Source organism: Lasiodiplodia theobromae, assembly GCF_012971845.1.
Source record: "Lasiodiplodia theobromae strain AM2As chromosome Unknown scaffold_1, whole genome shotgun sequence".
NCBI lineage: Eukaryota > Fungi > Ascomycota > Dothideomycetes > Botryosphaeriales > Botryosphaeriaceae > Lasiodiplodia > Lasiodiplodia theobromae.
Window position 1 is genome coordinate 356,389 of NW_023336399.1, and position 17,496 is coordinate 373,884.

At 56.3% G+C, this 17,496-nt stretch overlaps 5 protein-coding genes across 5 annotated transcripts; 3 read left to right on the plus strand and 2 right to left on the minus strand.

Moving 5' to 3' along the window:
• Positions 1-3,578: 3,578 nt before the first annotated feature.
• Positions 3,579-4,097, plus strand: LTHEOB_109 (Bys1 family protein; the record flags this gene model as incomplete). The annotated part of the gene is made up of 2 exons (XM_035507595.1): positions 3,579-3,788; positions 3,864-4,097. 2 exons carry the CDS (start codon positions 3,579-3,581, stop codon positions 4,095-4,097), a joined length of 444 nt encoding a protein of 147 aa, XP_035372111.1.
• A 213-nt stretch (positions 4,098-4,310) lies between these two features.
• On the minus strand, positions 4,311-7,449 carry LTHEOB_110 (F-box domain-containing protein; the record flags this gene model as incomplete). Its single annotated transcript, XM_035507707.1, has 11 exons — positions 4,311-4,358; positions 4,416-4,604; positions 4,695-5,351; positions 5,420-5,539; positions 5,594-6,553; positions 6,617-6,842; positions 6,897-6,933; positions 6,984-7,011; positions 7,061-7,097; positions 7,146-7,263; positions 7,323-7,449. The coding sequence occupies 11 exons, from the start codon at positions 7,447-7,449 to the stop codon at positions 4,311-4,313; spliced, it is 2,547 nt and encodes an 848-aa protein (XP_035372112.1).
• A 1,123-nt stretch (positions 7,450-8,572) lies between these two features.
• LTHEOB_111 (Beta-lactamase) lies at positions 8,573-9,784 on the plus strand (the record flags this gene model as incomplete). Its single annotated transcript, XM_035507818.1, has 1 exon — positions 8,573-9,784. The coding sequence occupies one exon, from the start codon at positions 8,573-8,575 to the stop codon at positions 9,782-9,784; it is 1,212 nt and encodes a 403-aa protein (XP_035372113.1).
• A 1,187-nt stretch (positions 9,785-10,971) lies between these two features.
• On the minus strand, positions 10,972-12,678 carry LTHEOB_112 (AMP-dependent synthetase/ligase; the record flags this gene model as incomplete). The annotated part of the gene is made up of 1 exon (XM_035507929.1): positions 10,972-12,678. One exon carries the CDS (start codon positions 12,676-12,678, stop codon positions 10,972-10,974), a length of 1,707 nt encoding a protein of 568 aa, XP_035372114.1.
• Positions 12,679-14,827: 2,149 nt separating this feature from the next.
• LTHEOB_113 (AMP-binding domain protein) lies at positions 14,828-17,156 on the plus strand (the record flags this gene model as incomplete). The annotated part of the gene is made up of 5 exons (XM_035508040.1): positions 14,828-14,881; positions 14,932-15,069; positions 15,120-15,539; positions 15,596-16,011; positions 16,103-17,156. 5 exons carry the CDS (start codon positions 14,828-14,830, stop codon positions 17,154-17,156), a joined length of 2,082 nt encoding a protein of 693 aa, XP_035372115.1.
• Positions 17,157-17,496: the final 340 nt, after the last annotated feature.

Genomic DNA, 17,496 nt, shown 5'->3' on the forward strand with positions numbered 1-17,496 from the left:
ACTTCTGTGCACATTGTCAGCCTTGTCAGTTACAAGATCTCAATCATGTCTCCGCTATGTTTCAATTCGCCTGAAATACTTTTAATTAATCAGATTCTCGTGCGAAAAGCAAAATGACAAACATAGACGGTACATCTGGCGATTTGGTCACCGAGCGAAGACATGGCATTCGAGACCCCAAAAGCAAGTTTCAAGGCTTGAAACACAACCGCATCTTGGCTGACCTGACCGAGCTCGAGCCACTCTCTGTCAACAATGGAACCCTCTGTGATTGGTGCGACCGTTGCGTGAACCAGAGACGTTCCTTGGTTAGATATCCAAATCAGGGACAGTTCTTGATCAGACATACTCTGGCGCGTAGATATAGTCACGTCAAGAAGTCTATGGTACAATGCTCTCTCTGTTCAATCCTCAACGAGATGATTGAGAACTCCGACATCAGCAGTGAAAGCATAGTGGATGGTAGAGACGCTTGGATCCATGCTTATGAACAGAGAGTTTCATTCGAATACCTCCGGGGTGCGCCGCAAGGATGTTGGGAGATTGATTTCCATATACAAGATCAAGAGATTATAGCTCTGACCCCGGATGAGCAAATAAAGTCAAAGATCGGAACATTAATGTTGATTCCAACTGAGAATCAACCAGGTAAGTAACATCCTTCAAAAGTGGACTCCGTTTTATTGACCTTTATATTTTTAGTCACGAATGTAGAGACAATCCCTAATACCGTCACAGAAGGAGCATGGGAGCTGATCCAGAGATGGGTGGACATTTGCAACACTTGCCACCCATATTGCTGCATCGACTCTCAGTATCAGTATCAAGGCCAACCTTCCCGGCTTCTTGAAATTGACCCGACTGCGTCGCTCTCCAAGATCAAATTAGTCGAAGGAGAGGAAATACCACAAAAGGCACGCAACGTGACTTTAAGTCACTGCTGGGGGACTGTGCGCCCGCTCGTGCTGAGCAAAGCAACGTGGAAACAGTTTAGAGATTCTGTTCCCGTCTCCGAACTACCACAGACCTTTCAAGATGCAGTCACAATCACGAAGAAACTACATGTCAAATACTTGTGGATCGACTCGCTTTGTATTCTTCAAGACTCCGAGGAAGACTGGGCAAGGGAATCCAACCAGATGGCTTCCATCTATGGAGGATCTTATTGCAACATTGCCGCCTCAGGGGCATCGGATTGCAAGGGAGGTTGTCTTGGTCCAAGGCCGCAAACTGGCCAGCATCGAGCAGTACGGATTGTTGCGAAGTCGCCTCAGCCCGAAGGACACGTGGAAGCTTCCAATAACGCGCCAATGAAAATAGAGTACCCTTCCGACTTCATATGCTTCAGCGCGGGCCCTGAATGGACGGAATTTGACAGATCTCCACTTTCTCGCAGAGCCTGGGTGTTTCAGGAGCGCGTACTTTCGCCGCGTACTCTTCATTTCGGCTTGTCGCAACTTTTCTGGGAGTGCAATCAGCATCTGGCTTGCGAGCGATTCCCTGACAGCTTGACTGCATGTGGCAGTCTTAGATTGGGCTCATATAAGCGCTTACATCAGCATGAATTTTACCCAGGATTGGAAACCTTCGAAGAGACTGCAGCCTGGTCAGATTTTCTGTGGCAATATTCCGCTTCAGGGCTCACTTACGACACAGACAGACTGGTTGCAATGGCTGGAATTGTCGATGAATTTGCTGTAAGGCTGCAGGATGACTTCCTCGGGGGCCTTTGGCGAAAGAGACTGGTCTCTCAGCTGCTATGGGCCAGGGCCGACACACAGACTTATGGGCGCAGATCGAGGGAATACGTCGCGCCTTCCTGGTCATGGGCATCTCTCTTTGATACTCGAATTCAGTATCTGAAAGAGGCCTACTGGTTGGAAAAAGTGTTGCAAATCCTTCATGCCGAGGTTCGAGAAAAATCAAACGGTCCCAAATACGCACTTTGCGACGGAGCTATCAGGGCAAGATGCTGTATCATCCGCATTTCAGTACATGAAGAGTGCGATAATACTCCTAGCATGATATTATACTCATCTACAAACCAAACGATACAAGTTCCCAGCTGGGGCGTCAATCTGACATTCGATACAGAAGATTGGCGCCAATTCGAAATTTTATGGATCGTTCCTGTGACATATCGTCCTTACAGCCTAACGGGACGACAAAGAAAGTTTACCGGACTCATCCTAAATCAGGCTGGCACCGGATCCGAATCATATTTCATGCGTTGCGGCATTTTCTCGATTAGTGGAGACCACCGGGAGGAGTGGATGATGAATTTATGGACCGTATTACAAGAATTCAGACCGGCAAGGGAATCTGCTGAAAGTACTAAGATAAACCAGGATGACAATTTATCGTCTACAGATGGTGGGAATTTTGCGCTTGCTACAGCATCATATGTTTCTGTCATTATAATCAAGTGATGATAATACCTCTGTGGGTCTACTTTCGAGTCGGAGCTGATTTCTTAAATCTATTCATATTTAGTACTGCATTTTAAATATAGTACTCGCACAAAGATTTTAATACCTGTTACTTGTGGTTTCCTCTTTACTTTTAAGACCATTTAAAGCTTTAGTAATTTGGGAGGGAGCCAACTGGAAAGGACAGGCGGGAAAGTGGTCTTTAGGGAGCTGAATCCATTGTTTATATATGTTTTTTGATCGTGTTATAGGTAGCTGAAGCTATCGTCCGGACGTGTACGTAGAATTTTTAACTACACATTCTCGTCCGGCCGATAGCCCCAAGTACCCACATATGTTACCTTTCTAAGGCAGAGTTGGGGCATAGGTACGCTACGTTCTAGAGCCCTGTTATTCTTCGTGCTAGCCATCGACTGCTGCTCCTCATTGAGGTGGCGCTTTGCTGGATGTCATAGTAGGTTTCCAAGCAGATGAAGCATAGCAATCCGTGACCCTGGCGCTGGAAGCGTGAGAAAGGCGCATGAGATTGCCAGAAGCGATAGACTGATAGTGCCAAGCTATTCCAAGAGCACAATTGGGGTCTAAAACTCAGGCAATAACCAGAACATCTGTTTCTCGACGTCATGATCATCGCGGGGTTGCCGTGTGTTCGAATGTTATCGCTCAATTTGAATATCGCCATGGCTTTAAGCAGTAACGATATTCTCAGCTCTATTCCCCACATTCTCCCATCCGTTGCTGCCTTTCAAAGAAAACTGCTGATTGCTGCTTTCTATGGGATTTAGGGCTCGTAGGTATACCCCATAACCTAATTTGGCCTCTGCATGATTTTTGTAGGGCACATGTGGCAGCGATCCCTCGTATGCACAGACATTCTCTGTCCCGATCAAGAACTCAGCCTCGAAACACGTTGTTCTACACATATTCGGAAAATGGACAAGAAGGCAGGGAGGAACAAAAAAGGACATCACGATGAATCATTCCAAAGCTCGCCGGAAGTGCAATCCCGAGTCAGGATCAGCAAGCAGCAGGGGAATGCCATTATATAAAGGGACAAGAATATGCATGAGAGCTGCTCATCGCCATCCTCTTACAATCCAATCCAACTGTCCTCTCAGTATTTCTCTCTGCAACACCACACAAAACAAAATGTTCTCCCTTCGCGCTCTTACCCTTCTCACAGCTCTATCCGCCACCGCCTACAGCGCGGGCACCTTGCAAGTCGTCAACAAGTGCAGCTACGACGTAGCCATTTACAGGAACAAGATTGGCGAACAATCCCAGCAGCCAGAACGGCACACCCTCACCGCTGGCGGCGGAAGCAGCCCCGCTTATGAAAATCCCGACAAGGGACAAGTCGTAAGTGAACCGATTGTCAATGATTAAGGAAAGAAAAAAAAGTAAAAGTGCTTACATGCAACGAATTGACTTTAGATCGACATATACAGCGGGCGGAATGATGACCAATTGTCCACCTTGACGGTAATAAACTCAAACAAGGTCTGGTACGACCTTCGGACCTTCGACGGGAATCCGATTGATGGCCACTCCACGCTCGCCTCGACTGACAGCTCCTGTAAGAGCATTGATAGCACGATGGACTTGACGCAAGAAACGGTTCAGGGCTGCGACATTGCTGCGTCTTTCACCCTCACTTTGTGGGATTAGGGTCTTATTGGTATGAGGGGATATCGATAGCTTCTTTGGGAGGCGTATGTCATCGTATGGTGCGAGCTTTCGAGGGTTGGTTATGTAACCTCAATTGACTTAAAAGAAGATATCCACTAAGCTACCTGTGCTACTTATGCCTGCCCGCGATGATGTCTTCTTGATGATGTCTAATCATGCTCCAAATCTCAATGGTCCTGAGTCTATGCAGAGCTACTCCTTGACGACCAAAGTCGCCAGCCAGCTCAACTTCGGATTTTCCTGCCACAGCCGTTAGCATTCGCTCAGAAATCATCCAGTCCAGCCATCTCAACTCACCCTCAACACCATCCCCGAAACATCATTAAACCGATGCGCAATCTCCTCCGCCTGCGGCCGACCGAACGTAAACGCCAAAGCCATGCCCGCAATCTTATCGCCGGCATCCGCTTCCCTATTCTCAAAATTCCAATAGTGCATAATCGGCCGCGTCTCCCCCCAGTAGGCCTGCGAAGAATTCGTCCGAATCTAACACGTCCAGTCAGCACGCACACACACACCGCAACAACCGGCTCCGCGCAACCCCTCCAATATAGACGAGAGAGAAAGAAAACTCACCCTCACAGCTTGAATATCCTCATGATGCACCACATCCACCCCCACTACCTCCTCGCCCCCCATCCCATCCACATGCAGCCGCACCTCCTGCATTTGCGCCACCCACTCCTTCCACCACCCCATATCCTCCCTCTTACTCTTGCCCCGCATCAACACCCCATTAGCCTCAGCCTGGTCCACGCCAGGCATTCTCTCCACGCTGCCTTCTTCGTCCTCCATCATCCTCACCACCGCCGGCGGCCCGGCCGTGCGTGGCGCGATGCCTGAGCCTTGCCTGTACTCGGCGCGCACGCAGCAGATGTGCTTGCCTTCGTACAGCCAGGCTGTGATGCTCACCAAGTTCCTTCGCTCGCGCTCTGTGGCGGCCCAGATGAAGGGGTGCGTTGGGACGATGTCTTCGTGGTAGGGATCTTGGATCTGGTAGCGGTGGCGGATGCGGTCGGTGGAGGGCAGCGCCCGCAGGTCGACGGCGCCTGTGATGTTTTCGGGAGACCAGATGGGGTGGGAGGGGTTGTGGATATCGCAGTCAAGGGGGGCCGGGGAGGTGGTCCAGAGGGGTGTGTGGAGGAGGGGGGAGTCCAGTTCGTTGTAGGTGTCGATGGAGAGGACGTCGAAATGTGCGTGTTGGAAGAGGCCGAGGCGGGTGATGCGGTGGTCCTGTTGAGGGGGGTGAGGTGTTAGCGATCCAGGCTTGCTTGATGGACTGGGGTGAAAAGGGTACTTACACCGCTGATTTGGCCTGTGATGCCGACGAGGGCGTGGTCGGGGGCGATTTGGAGCAGGCGTTGGCAGTGCTTGCGATTGGAGTCACCGAGGCTGCTCTCTTTTCCGTTGCTCATGCGAATCTATATGGCATGCTGTAAGCAATTTGATGCTTCGAAGAGAGCAACAATACTTACTGTTATTCCCTTGATCGAAGTCTCCGTCTTCTCCGTGTAGAAGACATCCGGCAAATGCAGCACCAGCCCCTCAATCCAAGCGCCACGTTCAATCTCAACCGTGTCCTTCTTAAACACCTTCCTCGCTCCATTCACGACAGCGCCTTCCGCTCCAAACAACCTCTTTTCTCCACCCTCCACAAATACGTCACCTCCAATCACCTTCTTCTTCCCACCCAGCACCAGTGCCAACCCTGCCAACGTCCCTACCTTATCCCAGAACACCTCCAAAAACGCACCTGCATCCACCTCATCCCACCTACAAACCCACTGGGTTGATGCCGTCCGCACCACATCCCTCTCCCCCGGCGGCGGCCACGTTACAACCGGCAGCCCCACATTCACAACCCCCTTCCAAATCTCCTCCGCCTCCACCCCATACACCCTTTCCCTCTCCTTCTCTTTCGCCTTCACGCGCGGCTGATACAACGCATCATATTGCTCGCACACCCCCCACACCCTCCTCCTATTCGCCACCCCCATAAACGGCCCCGCCAACCCGCGCCGCGGCCTCGTGCTCATATCCAACCACAGAAACAAGCCCTTGTAATCTGTGCTCTCCTCGTCCACCGTCCCGTGCCGCATCAGCGTATGCAGCTCTGTGAACCACGGCATGCACCGCCGCAGCGCCTGCCGCCAGAAGCCCGGGTTGGCGCGGCCGTCGCGGATAGCCGCGTGCACGGGGTACGAGGCGCGGGCGAGGGCGAGGAGGGATTCGGCGGGGAGGAGGAGGGCGATTTGGTGGGTGATATCGTAGGGGAGGAGGGTGAAGGGGTCGTTGCGGACGCGGGAGGAGAGGGAGGCAGAGGTGGCAGCGGCGGCGGTGGTGAGAGGCGAGGGCAGCGCGAAGTCGTCCGTCGACACGGTGTTGCGGAGGAGGAGGGTGAAGGGCGGGTTGGAGAGCGGGTAGGCAACCATCATCTTGTGGTGGTGGTGTTAGTAAAGTGCGGGTGAGGTGGGGTGGGGTGGTGGTGGTGGTGGTACCTCTTCGCCTGGGTTGGACCACCAGCATTGGTCGTAGCGTTGCGAGGGCTCGCCGTAGTCGAGCGCGGGGAGGCCCCAGTCGGTCAGGCTGGAAATGATGTGGTACAGGGAGTCTTTGTCGAGATGGTCGGCGTTATCGGTGCCGCAGAGGACTTGGGTCAGGAGCTTGAAGCACGGCTCATGGATGGGGTAGCAAGGCGTTTGAGTGGCGTCGTACACGCGGTAGCTGGATGATGGTCAGAAAAGGGGCGCTTGGAGGAATAAAGTGTGGCATGAATACCATTGGAACTCGTCCGAATCCTCGGGAAAATTTGGGTCTGGGGTCCTTGTGTCAACATATCGGCAGCTGACGACAGGATCGACTTACCATCAGATTCTACGTCACTCATACACCCCTATTTTGGTATTAGAGCGGAGAACACGCAGATTTCACAGGATTAATACGTAGTCTTCGTAGTTTGCTGGTTGAGTGATATACATTCTACATCGAGTCAGAGCTTTGTCCACTGCTAGCCGCAGGATCACTGACTTGTCGAGGCCAGTGGCCTTAGGATTGAAGCCCAAAACCTGAGCCTGGTAGGTCCACTCGACGTCTTCCGGGCTGACAATCTCAGGATCATAGCCCCGGAATTCTTTTCTATCGAGATCTGCGGCCCGGGATTCTACACTTCAGCATTGCATATGACATCATCAGGAAAGCGCGCACCTTTCTCGCTGAAGTCGGGATCTTCTTCCCTCTTCTCTCGGAGCGCGGCTCTGCGAGATTTGTCGCAGATGGTAATAAAGGCGCAGGCAGGGCCGCCACACACGGCGCAGAAGATGTCGAAACCCATTGTTTCGCGCGGTTGATAAGTGTTGTGATGGAATTGAGAGGTCGCAAGGCTATAAGCGCTCGCCAAAACGGCCCCCTGGTGCCTAGGCTAAGCCGTAAGCGGTGGCGCTAACGGTCGGCGGTCCTGCCTTGTTCGGGCAGAGCTTCTCGGACGCCATTCATGCCCGCTCCTTGCAATAGATTGCGCATCTTATAGATCTAAGCATCCGACAGGCTGGCCAAGCGATTGACGGCAAGGCTTGTCGAAAGGCTGTCGTGCATCCTCTGCTCGCATCGCCGGCAGCCAATCAAAACCTCCGCACGCCGCAGATACCCGACGTCGAGCGCTGAGGGCATCGTTGGCATGTCATGTCGCTCTGTTCAAAAGCTGTTCCTAGCCTCGGCATGGTATGTGAAGGTGAGATGTAGCTGTGGATGGATTGAAGTGCCTGAAGGCGTTGGGGTGTGATTCTAAATTCTCTTTCACCGCGAAGAAGCTGAACAGCGGGGTGGAACTCCGCCTATGGATCTTACACGACGGAGGCAGTGCAAAGCAACACCGGGCGCACGGTGACTATGTTTAGAAGATAAAGTTTTCGGGCCGCTATAAGGTGTCGGGACACCGAGAGGATATTCCCTGACGAGCGATCCTGCAGGATTTCCAGCCCCAGAAGTTGTGTTGTTGCTCCTCCGCCGAGCGGAATTCCGCCTCCGTCGATCCACCTCAACCTTGCTTCCTTCCCGCTCGCCCCTCCGCTCAGCGGAATTCCACCTAACCCTTATCTTCCCGCTCGCCTGGCGCGGTCAAACGGTAGGCCAGGGTCTGCGCCACGCCGCCCGGTGGAACTCCACGCTGACGCTTCGCATGCGCCACTAACCAACACTGGGCCAACCCCGCAAGGTAAACCCCCGTCTGAACGATGAACGAAGGCGAATGAATTCCAGCACAACGCTAGATGAGGAAAGCGGCCCCGGAATCCTTTCAGGCAGACAATAACGACCAGACGTGTATATATAGTCACTATACCCTCTCTCAAGCAAAAACACCAAACCTCACATCTCCTCTACCACAACAACTCAACCACACATTCCACGAACAACAACCACAAACAACCACAAGGCATTCAACACCACCACCACCAACCATGGCCACCGTCCAAGGCCACTGCGATCCGCGCTTCACCGCCGTCAAAGCCGCCCTCCAAACGCACCTCTCCTCCGGCGCCGAGCTCGGCGCCAGCATCTACGTCGACATCGGCGGCGCGCCCGTCGTCGACATCTGGGGCGGTCACGCCGACCGCGCCCACACACGCCCCTGGACCGACCGCACCATCGCCAACATCTGGTCCTCGACCAAGGCCGTCACCGCGCTCGCCGCCCTCGTCCTCATCTCCCGCGGCCAGCTCGACCCGCACGAGCGCGTCGCGACTTACTGGCCCGAGTTCGCGGCCGAGGGGAAGCAGGATGTGCTCGTGCGGCACCTGCTGTCGCACAGCGCGGGGTTGCCGGATTGGGATCGCGAGTTAAGTAGCGAGGAGAAGTACGACATCCCGTTCGCGGCCGGGCTGCTGGCGCAGCAGAAGCCCCGCTGGACGCCAGGCGAGGCGTTCGGGTACCACATGGTCACCATGGGCCATCTGGTCGGCGAGCTGGTCCGACGCATCACGGGGAAGACGCTGAAGCAGTTCGTCGACGACGAGATCGCGGGGCCGCTCGGCGCGGATTTGCAGATCGGCGCGCGCGAAGAGGACTGGGACCGCTGCGCGGAGATGGTCGCGCCGCCGATGCCGCCTATGCCGCCGCCTACTGCTGCTGCTGCTGCTCAGGCGAAGCCCGAGGATGGCGAGAAGAAGGCAGCGGAGAAGGAGGACGCGCCGAAGAAGAAGCCCATGCCGCCGCCCCCCTCCGCCCTCGTCGACAAATCCAACACCCCCGCCTGGCGCCTTGCCGAGCTTGGCGCCGCCAACGGGCACTCCACAGCGGCCGGTCTCGCGCGCGCCCTCTCCGCCGTCACGCTCGGCGGCACCGCCAACAACGTCGCCCTCCTCAACCCTTCCACCGTCGACCTCGTCTTCGAGGAGCAGGCTCACGGCAAGTGCCTCGTCACCGGCCTGCCGATGCGGCTCGGTGTCGGCTTCGGGTTGACCGGGGAGGACACCTTCGCGGCGTGGTTCCCGGAGCAGGAGGGCAGGATCGCGTTTTGGGGCGGGTGGGGCGGGTCGATTGTCATTATGGATTTGGAGCGCAGGATGACGATCGCGTATGTGATGAATAAGATGGAGATGACGGTGTTAGGGAATGAGAGGACGAAGGAGTATGTTAGGGCGGTGTATGAGGCGGTGAGGGGGACGGAGTAGGCAATGGAGGGATGGAGGGGAGGGGCAGGGGATGGGGATCAGGTGGTACTCATGATTCAATGCGGTTGATCGTTGTTCTGATTAGTGCGCGAGCTGAATAGCTGATGGTAAGTTCTACTCCATCTTCAATTGTGTTACGAGTAATGAAAGTGCCTGTTCAAAAGCTGTGATCAATCCGATTGCTTAAAGAAGTGCACGTGTTGTCCCATTTCTTCACGTCCAGCTTGGATGAAACTATAGTAAATGCCCCATGCTCAGCTCCACCAAGCCGAGGCAGCCCGGTCGGCAAGTCGAGCGAGCGGTCATGGCTCAAGTCCCTCTTATAGGGCGAGACGATCACGCAAGCTCCGGAAAAACATCCTATTTTCGTTAATGCAATCGCACTTCCGGTGGATCAGGGGAAAACCTCTCGATCGCACGGTCCCATGGGGGCGGTTAAGGCGTGTCCAGGCTTTTCGGCGAACACCTCGAGTATGGAAAGGCGCCGGTTAAACGCGCGCGTCTTCACGGAAGACAAGAACGCCGAGACGATCGTTGACACGTGGGAACTCACCGTGGTCCCACAAGAGATTCAGGGATCCCGATCCTCGGGTTCCACGAGCAACAGAAAGTCGGGAAATTCAGGGAGCTGAGTAGTTAGCTGACCCCTGAGTTCGATGGGCAACAGAGAGCTGACATCACAATGCATGGAAAAGCCAAGTGTAGTCGCACACACACGTGTATCATTAATTAAGCCCCTCGAAGTCCATAAACTTCCTCCATTGCCAGTCTACCACACGACAGAACAGCAATTAAAACTCAATCTAAAGCAATGATGACGCCAAGTTGGAGAAGTGCCAGGAAAACTCCCCAATGCCGCCGAAAACAAGAGCCAGTCACCCCCAACAAACAACACCGATGACAATCTCACACGAGACAGGGTACAGTAGCTGCGCCGGTGCCTTTTCCGGAATCCTCTACGCTAAGAACAACCTCCCCTCTAACATTATTAAAACTCGTTCGTAAAAGGCTTTTCTCGTGAAGACCGTCGCTTTTGGGATCATGACCTCCGTAATAATACTCGTAAATTGGAAAAAGCAAAACTCTAGCCTACATGACAATTTGTTAGTGATGATGCGCAGTAAGAGGCAGAAACTGCGAATACGTACCATCACTCATGAAAAGAAAAGTCGACAACGCGCACACATTTAAGAGTCCCAGATAGGGCCAAAGGCCGGAACACCACGGCTCTCCATGGCGTAGACAAGCATCTTGGTAAGCTTGGGGTTGCTGATGACGAACACAGCCTCAGCGCCGCTCTCGCGGAACATGTTGTAGGTAAGTTGGGGCATGTTGGGGCGGCCCATGGCGCGGGTGTCCCAGATGAGCGCATCCGGGTCGCAGCGCTTGACCGAGTTGCAGATCTCCTGGCCGTAGATGGCCGCGGGACGAGGCGAGCTCCAGATGACGCGGCAAGGGCGACGAAGGTTCTCAGGAAGGTTCAGGAAGGCGAGGCAAGGACCGATGCCCGAGCCCGTCGTGACGATGACAACGCGGCGGAAGATCAAGCACATGCCCAGCACGCCCGTCTTCGGGATGCCGCGGAGCCAGTACTCGCGCTCATTCCTCTTGTCCGCGACTTGCGCGGCGGTCCAGTCGCCGGCCTTGGACACGATGATCGACTGGCCGTGGGGGGCCTCGGAGTCAGGGTTGGGGAAGGTGGCGAAGGAGTGGTACTGGCCGAGGGGCGTCTCGGCGATGGCGACGCCGCGGAAGGGAGCGAGCTTCTCGTTGTAGTTGAGGCGCATCGCGTGGTCAGACAGGTCCTCGGTGGTGAAGCGCACCTTGCGGAGCAGGAGCCACGGGCTGATGATCATGGCGGTGATGGCGATGAGGAACCAGAAGGCAGGCTCGGTGATCAGGGCGGTACCAAAGGCAACACCGGTAGCAGCCTGCTTGTTGGCGATGACGAGCATGATCAAGGCCCACAGGCAGCCGACTGCGAGCCAACCGAGGAAGCGGTGCGAGAACTCGAAGGAGTTGTGCCAGTGCATGCGCACGTAGGGGTAAGCGAACACCAGGATAACCACGAGGACGGTCAAGGTGACATAGGCCATTGCAACCAGCGCAATGGGGTTGGCAGCCAGTCCGTTGTGGATGTAGAGGCGAGTGACCGTGGCACAGAGAAGGGTGAACCAGGCAGTGCCGGCGTAGGCAGTACCACTGTGGAAGCCGCCATTCTCATAGACCTTGGCCAGGAGACGGCGGACACGAAGCGGAGTGGACAGCGGCGTCGACAGGCAGATGGAGTACAGAGCGTTGACGACCAACTCCTGGCGGATAGCGATGGTGCCGAAGACATTGACAGCAGTCGCGGTTGCAAGATCGCTAGCGTTGATGGCCAGAGGGGATCCAGCTGTAGAGACCAGGTAGATCAAAGCGATGAGGTTTCCAATGATGATGAGTGTAGAGATACGACGGTAGACACTCAAGATCTTGTGGCGGAGGTTGCGGAGAACCTTGGGATAGCGCTTGTCCGGGAGGGTAACGGCATTGTTCAGCTCCTCAGTGATACCGGACTCCTTGACCATGCCGGCCTCCATGGCAGACGCCTTCTCGTGGGAGACGGCATTGAGGCGCCTCTCGTAATCGGCGAAATCCTTTGAACCAAAGCTGTCGCGGACATAGGCCGGCATAGTCTTCGGGCGGGGCGGATCATCCTCGTGAGACTGACGGGTAAGGTAAGCCTCGAGAGGCTTGACGATGCTCTCCTGGGAAAGGCGCTTCTCGTAGTCGGCGAACTCCTTGGCGGTGAAAGAGTTGATCGGGCCAGGAGCGGTGTTAGGGCGGCTGCTGATGCTCACGCCGCTGTCAACGCGGACATGAACGACTGTTTTCTCCTTGAGCTCCGACATGGCGCGAGCGTGAGGAGTGGAGTGGAAGAAGGTCCGAAGAACGAGCCAAAGAGTGGCTCAGGTAAATGGCAAGTCAGAAAAGAAGGACTACAGGCCCAAGAAAAAAGAAGGTCGAGGATGCGGAAAAAAGAGCGAGGCGCAGGAGAGGGAGGTAGGATATAGGTCGAGGAGTATTACAGTGTTCAGTGACACTGTGAATGTTAGGGCTAAACAGCGGGGGAAAGCCGACAACAAGGTGTTATAGAGCAGTGTTGTTTCTGAACAAGCAAGTGCTGCTGGGGAAGGCACGCGGCGGCACAGCTCAGACAGTATTGTACACACAGAGTCGCAAAAGCGCGAGGCGCGGGCTTAAGAGACGGCGGCGCCCTGCATGCGTAGTGTGTTAGTAGGATATCCACTATCACGCAGCTGCACCCTCGCCGTCCAGCTCGCGGCACGGCTTCCGCCCCACTGCGGCACTCGGTCAGCGTGTTGCTACGGCAGGAACAGCATGCATCGTCGCCGTGGCGGTCTCCACCGTGGTGCACCTGCATTCCCACGAGACCTGAAGAAGTAGCGCTGAGGCTCAGATCGCACCCGTTCTGTCGGCTGGCGCCTCGCTTGGAGTTAGGACGCTGGTGGCAGCCGAGCAAGAGCCGGGGCCCTGCGTGAGGCGGTCAGTACCCGCTCTCCAGTCGACATGATCGCGATTGGCGGGGACGGCGGCCAGATGCGGGCAGCTCGTCTGACTCGGGAAGCTGCTAAAGCTGGGCGAGAGTCAAGAAGGCAGCTGAGTTCGAGGGACCTGCACATGTTGTGGGCATGGGACAGGCGCATTCTTCAGGCGCTAGCCGCATGGGCGCGGAAGACACCAGAAGCGCGCTAGCGCCGACGGCGCAGCATACTGTTCCTCTCCGATCTGACTCGGGCTGGGACGAAGGATTGGGCTGCGGGCAGCGCGGGAGTCGGGAAGTGCGAGGGTGTGAACCAGCTGGGCGGCGTTGCTCCACTCTCCAGACCAGCGGAAGCGGCCAAGGGGCAGCTTTCCAATAGATCCGCATAAGGGCCGGGGTGTGAATGGCGCGCGCTGAAGAGCAGCGCAAGGAAGGCGAGCAGAACTGCAGATCGCGGGGCTCACGCGCGCACGCGAGGTGCGGGATCGCCGTTGGCAAGCCCAGCCCCTCGGGAAAGGAAGCGGCGCGGCTCGACAGCCAGCCCCAAACTCCTGCTCACGCAGCCGTCCGTCGGCTGCGTGCGCATTGCCGGGGTGCGCGAGCCGCGTCGAGGGTGCGTGAAGTGCATCGAGGACGGCGCCGCTGACCGGGCGCTGCAGCGCGGGGGAGCTGCGGGCTCGCGCGTCAGGCGGCCGTCGACCACCGTCATAGGCCGCGGGCTTTTCACGCCGTCGTAGTCAGGAGCGCAGCGGGAGGGAGGTGCGAGAGCGCTGCAGGCGGTGTGGGTAGTGGTCGAAAAGAGCAAAGCGCGGGTCCGTCCTCAATCGCCGTTGCTCTTTTCGCCTGCTGTGCCGCCAATTCGGGCCGCGGATGGTCGTCCGCCAGACTCCGCGGTGGGTGCCTGGCCGCGCCTCAACACCACAGCTGCCCACACTTCACCGACAACCCTGCACACCCGCCCACCCCAGCTCCACCCGGATTTTCCTCGCTGCTCACTCAGCGCTCCACCTGCCGTGATTCTGCACGTTCTCTGCACGTGCAATCATCGTCACGCCACTAGCTTCGATTCAATACTGCACCCTCGACGCTCTCCAGCCCACTCGTCGCGTCGCCCTCGGCTCGATCTGACCAACACCAGCCGGCTAGCGTTCGATGCTAGCGCAGGCGCCATGCTGCCACGTCCTCGCCGCTCGCGCGCATTAGCTCTCCAATACTCCCATGAACGGAGGCGCCAGTTCCGCGCCGGTCTTCGACTGCCGAAAAAAATGACGACTTCGAACGTTCAGCTCGCCGTTTCCTGTCACCTTTGGTGTTGTTTGCCCCGGCTATCGCTGACCATTGCCTCATTCTGTCCTAACAACCTCCCTCCTTTGTCCCGCGCCCTGGCCAAAGCGTTCTGCAGCAACTCCACCCGCCCACCTTAAAGCCCGCGTGTGCGGCTGTCCTACTTCTACATTCAAACCACCTGTAACACCTTCACTGTGCCACCAAGCAATATGGATCTCGTTTCGTGGACCTTCGGCGGCAACCTGCCTGACCCCGACAAACCAGTATGCCTGCCACTCGCACCCCTGCGCCTCGCCTTTGCTGACTCGTCCAGATCTTGATAGATGCTCTGTCGCCGTCCACTTCCTATTCCTATAATCAGATTGTCTCCAAGACCCGTCAACTGATAGCTGGTCTGCGGGCCCAAGGCATTGAGCCTGGCGACTGCGTGTGTGTTAACTGTTTCAACGATGTAAGCCTCTCGCGCCCACACTTCACTTCACGTTTCTGACACATGCGTAGCTCAACTACTCTGTCCTCTACCTGGGTATCATCGGCGCTGGCGCCATCTTCACTGGTGTCAACCCGGCTTTCACTCCCAATGAACTCAGCCACCACTTCAGCCTGACAAAGCCGAGCCTGCTCATTGTTGAGCCTAAAATGCTGGAGAAGACCCTCACAGCTGCCAAGCAAGCCGGCATTGCAACCGACCGCATCTACGTCTTCGACACCGAGACGGAGAACCCTGACCCGTCGATTCTCAGCTGGAACGCGTTGCTCGAGCATGGCGAGGCTGATTGGGTCAGTGTTGAGAGCCCCCACGAGACTGTCGCGTCGTACAACTCGACCAGTGGCACGTCTGGGCTACCCAAGGCTGCCATGATTACTCACTCGTACCATGTATCGCAAGCAGCTTCGCAGTGTGTCGAGACCGACTATACTGTATGTCTTCCCTGCCCTCCCCACGTGCTCGCACAAAATCTGACAAGGCCCACTAGCGCTCTCGTCTCCTGACCCTGCCACCTTTCCATGCTTTCGGGTCGCCTATTCTGCCCTCAAGCATTCGGCAAGGCATCCCCACTTACATCATGCGCCGCTACGCAGAGGCTCCCTTCCTCAACGCCATCGCCCAGTACGGCATTAGCGAGACGTACGTTCCGCCGCCAGTGCTCATGGCTCTGCCCAAGTCCACACTAGCAACGCGCGAGGGCCTCAACAGCCTGCGATCCATCTGGATGGGTGGAGCGAGCGTTAAATTTGCGCAACAAAAGCCGTTGTATGATCTCCTTCACGAGGACGCATGCATTCGCGGAGTGTGGGGGATGACCGAGTCCGGCTGGATCACGTGTGTGCAAGATCGCACAAGGCGCGAGGATGACAGCGTCGGCCAACCACTCGAAGGCTTCGAAATCAGGTACGAGTTCTCGACGTTTTCCGCCCGTGTTTTCTTTTCCAAGCCACCTCTCTCCATGTCTCGGACACTTCATGCTGACTTGCATGCGCAGAATCGTCGACGAGGACGGTGAGCCCATCACTGAGGACCATGTCTCGGGCGAGATTCTCGCTCGTGTCCCGCATCCTCTCTTGTCCTACATCTCCAACCCCGTCGCCACCGCCAACGCCTTCACTCCCTGCGGCAACTACGTCTGCACCGGCGACATCGGCTACCGCGTGACCGACCCCGAAACGGGCGTCCCGTCGATGTTCATTGTCGACCGCGCCAAGGAGCTTATCAAGGTGCGCGGCTGGCAGGTGTCGCCGACGGAGGTCGAGTCGGAGCTGATGCAGCACCCGGGCATCGCCGACGCCGCTGTCATCGGCGTCAAGGAGGCAGATGGCGTCGAGGAGTTTGCTCGCGCCTACATCGTGCGCAAGGTTGTGTTCAGCACTGCCGACGAGCTGCTTATCGACGACAAGGTGCTGCGCACCTGGCTCCGCGAGCGCCTTGCTGGCTACAAGGTGCCTGCCGAGTTCGTCTTTGTCCCCACCGTCCCGCGCAACGGCACCGGCAAGATCCTCCGCCGTGTCCTGCGCGAGACCGAGACTGCCACCAAGCCTGCTGTCGTTGCGCCTGTCCACAAGCGCGTCGACTCGGCCATGTCGGGCCTGGGTGTTTCCAACGACCCGCTCGGAAGCAACCCCGTCGCGTCCGACGACAGCGCCGCACCCATCGGCCATGCGCTTTCGACCGTCCGCTCGCAAGTCGAGATGGGCGCCGCCGATGCCGAAGCCGAGGCCCCGGTCGCTACTGCTGCCCCTACCGTTGCGGAGGAAGACCACCTGCCCATCACCAGCACTCCTCCCGCAGCGGACCGCAAGGTCTCCGTCACCACGACCATCAGCACCACCAGTGCGCCCGCACCTGCTGCCGATGCCGACGAGGCCTCCCCTTCGTCCTTCCCGGAGAAGACGGAGTACGACCAGAAGAAGCCGGCTTCCATCCGCCGCAAGCTCAAGAAGCTCGCCTCCAAGAAGGACAGACTCGTATCCCGCGTCATGGCCAGCTGGACCCAGTCGATGCGTGTCGTGCGCTGCGAGTTTGCCAGCTTCAGGCGCTAAGTGCAATGTTTTTGCGAAGTTGTTTGCCAGCTCGGCTCTTGACGAGCTGACTGGCTCTGCTTGATGCAGATCGCGTACGCGTTGTTTGTTTTGCTTTGCTTGCAACTGCTGATAGAAAGATGAAAGAAAGTAAAAGCGATTTTGCATTGAAGGGGGCGAAGAGCATTGTTGTTCTGTTCTGTTTTTTTCTTGTTTCAAAGCGAGTCTTCGTTGTTGTTGCTTGCTTGTTTGTTTGTTCTTTGTTCGCGGTCCTTTGCGCTCTCCATTGCTTGAGGCAAACGATTGGAATGATGACGATTGATTGTTGCAATGCATGCACGCGTCATGTCATGTCCTGCAC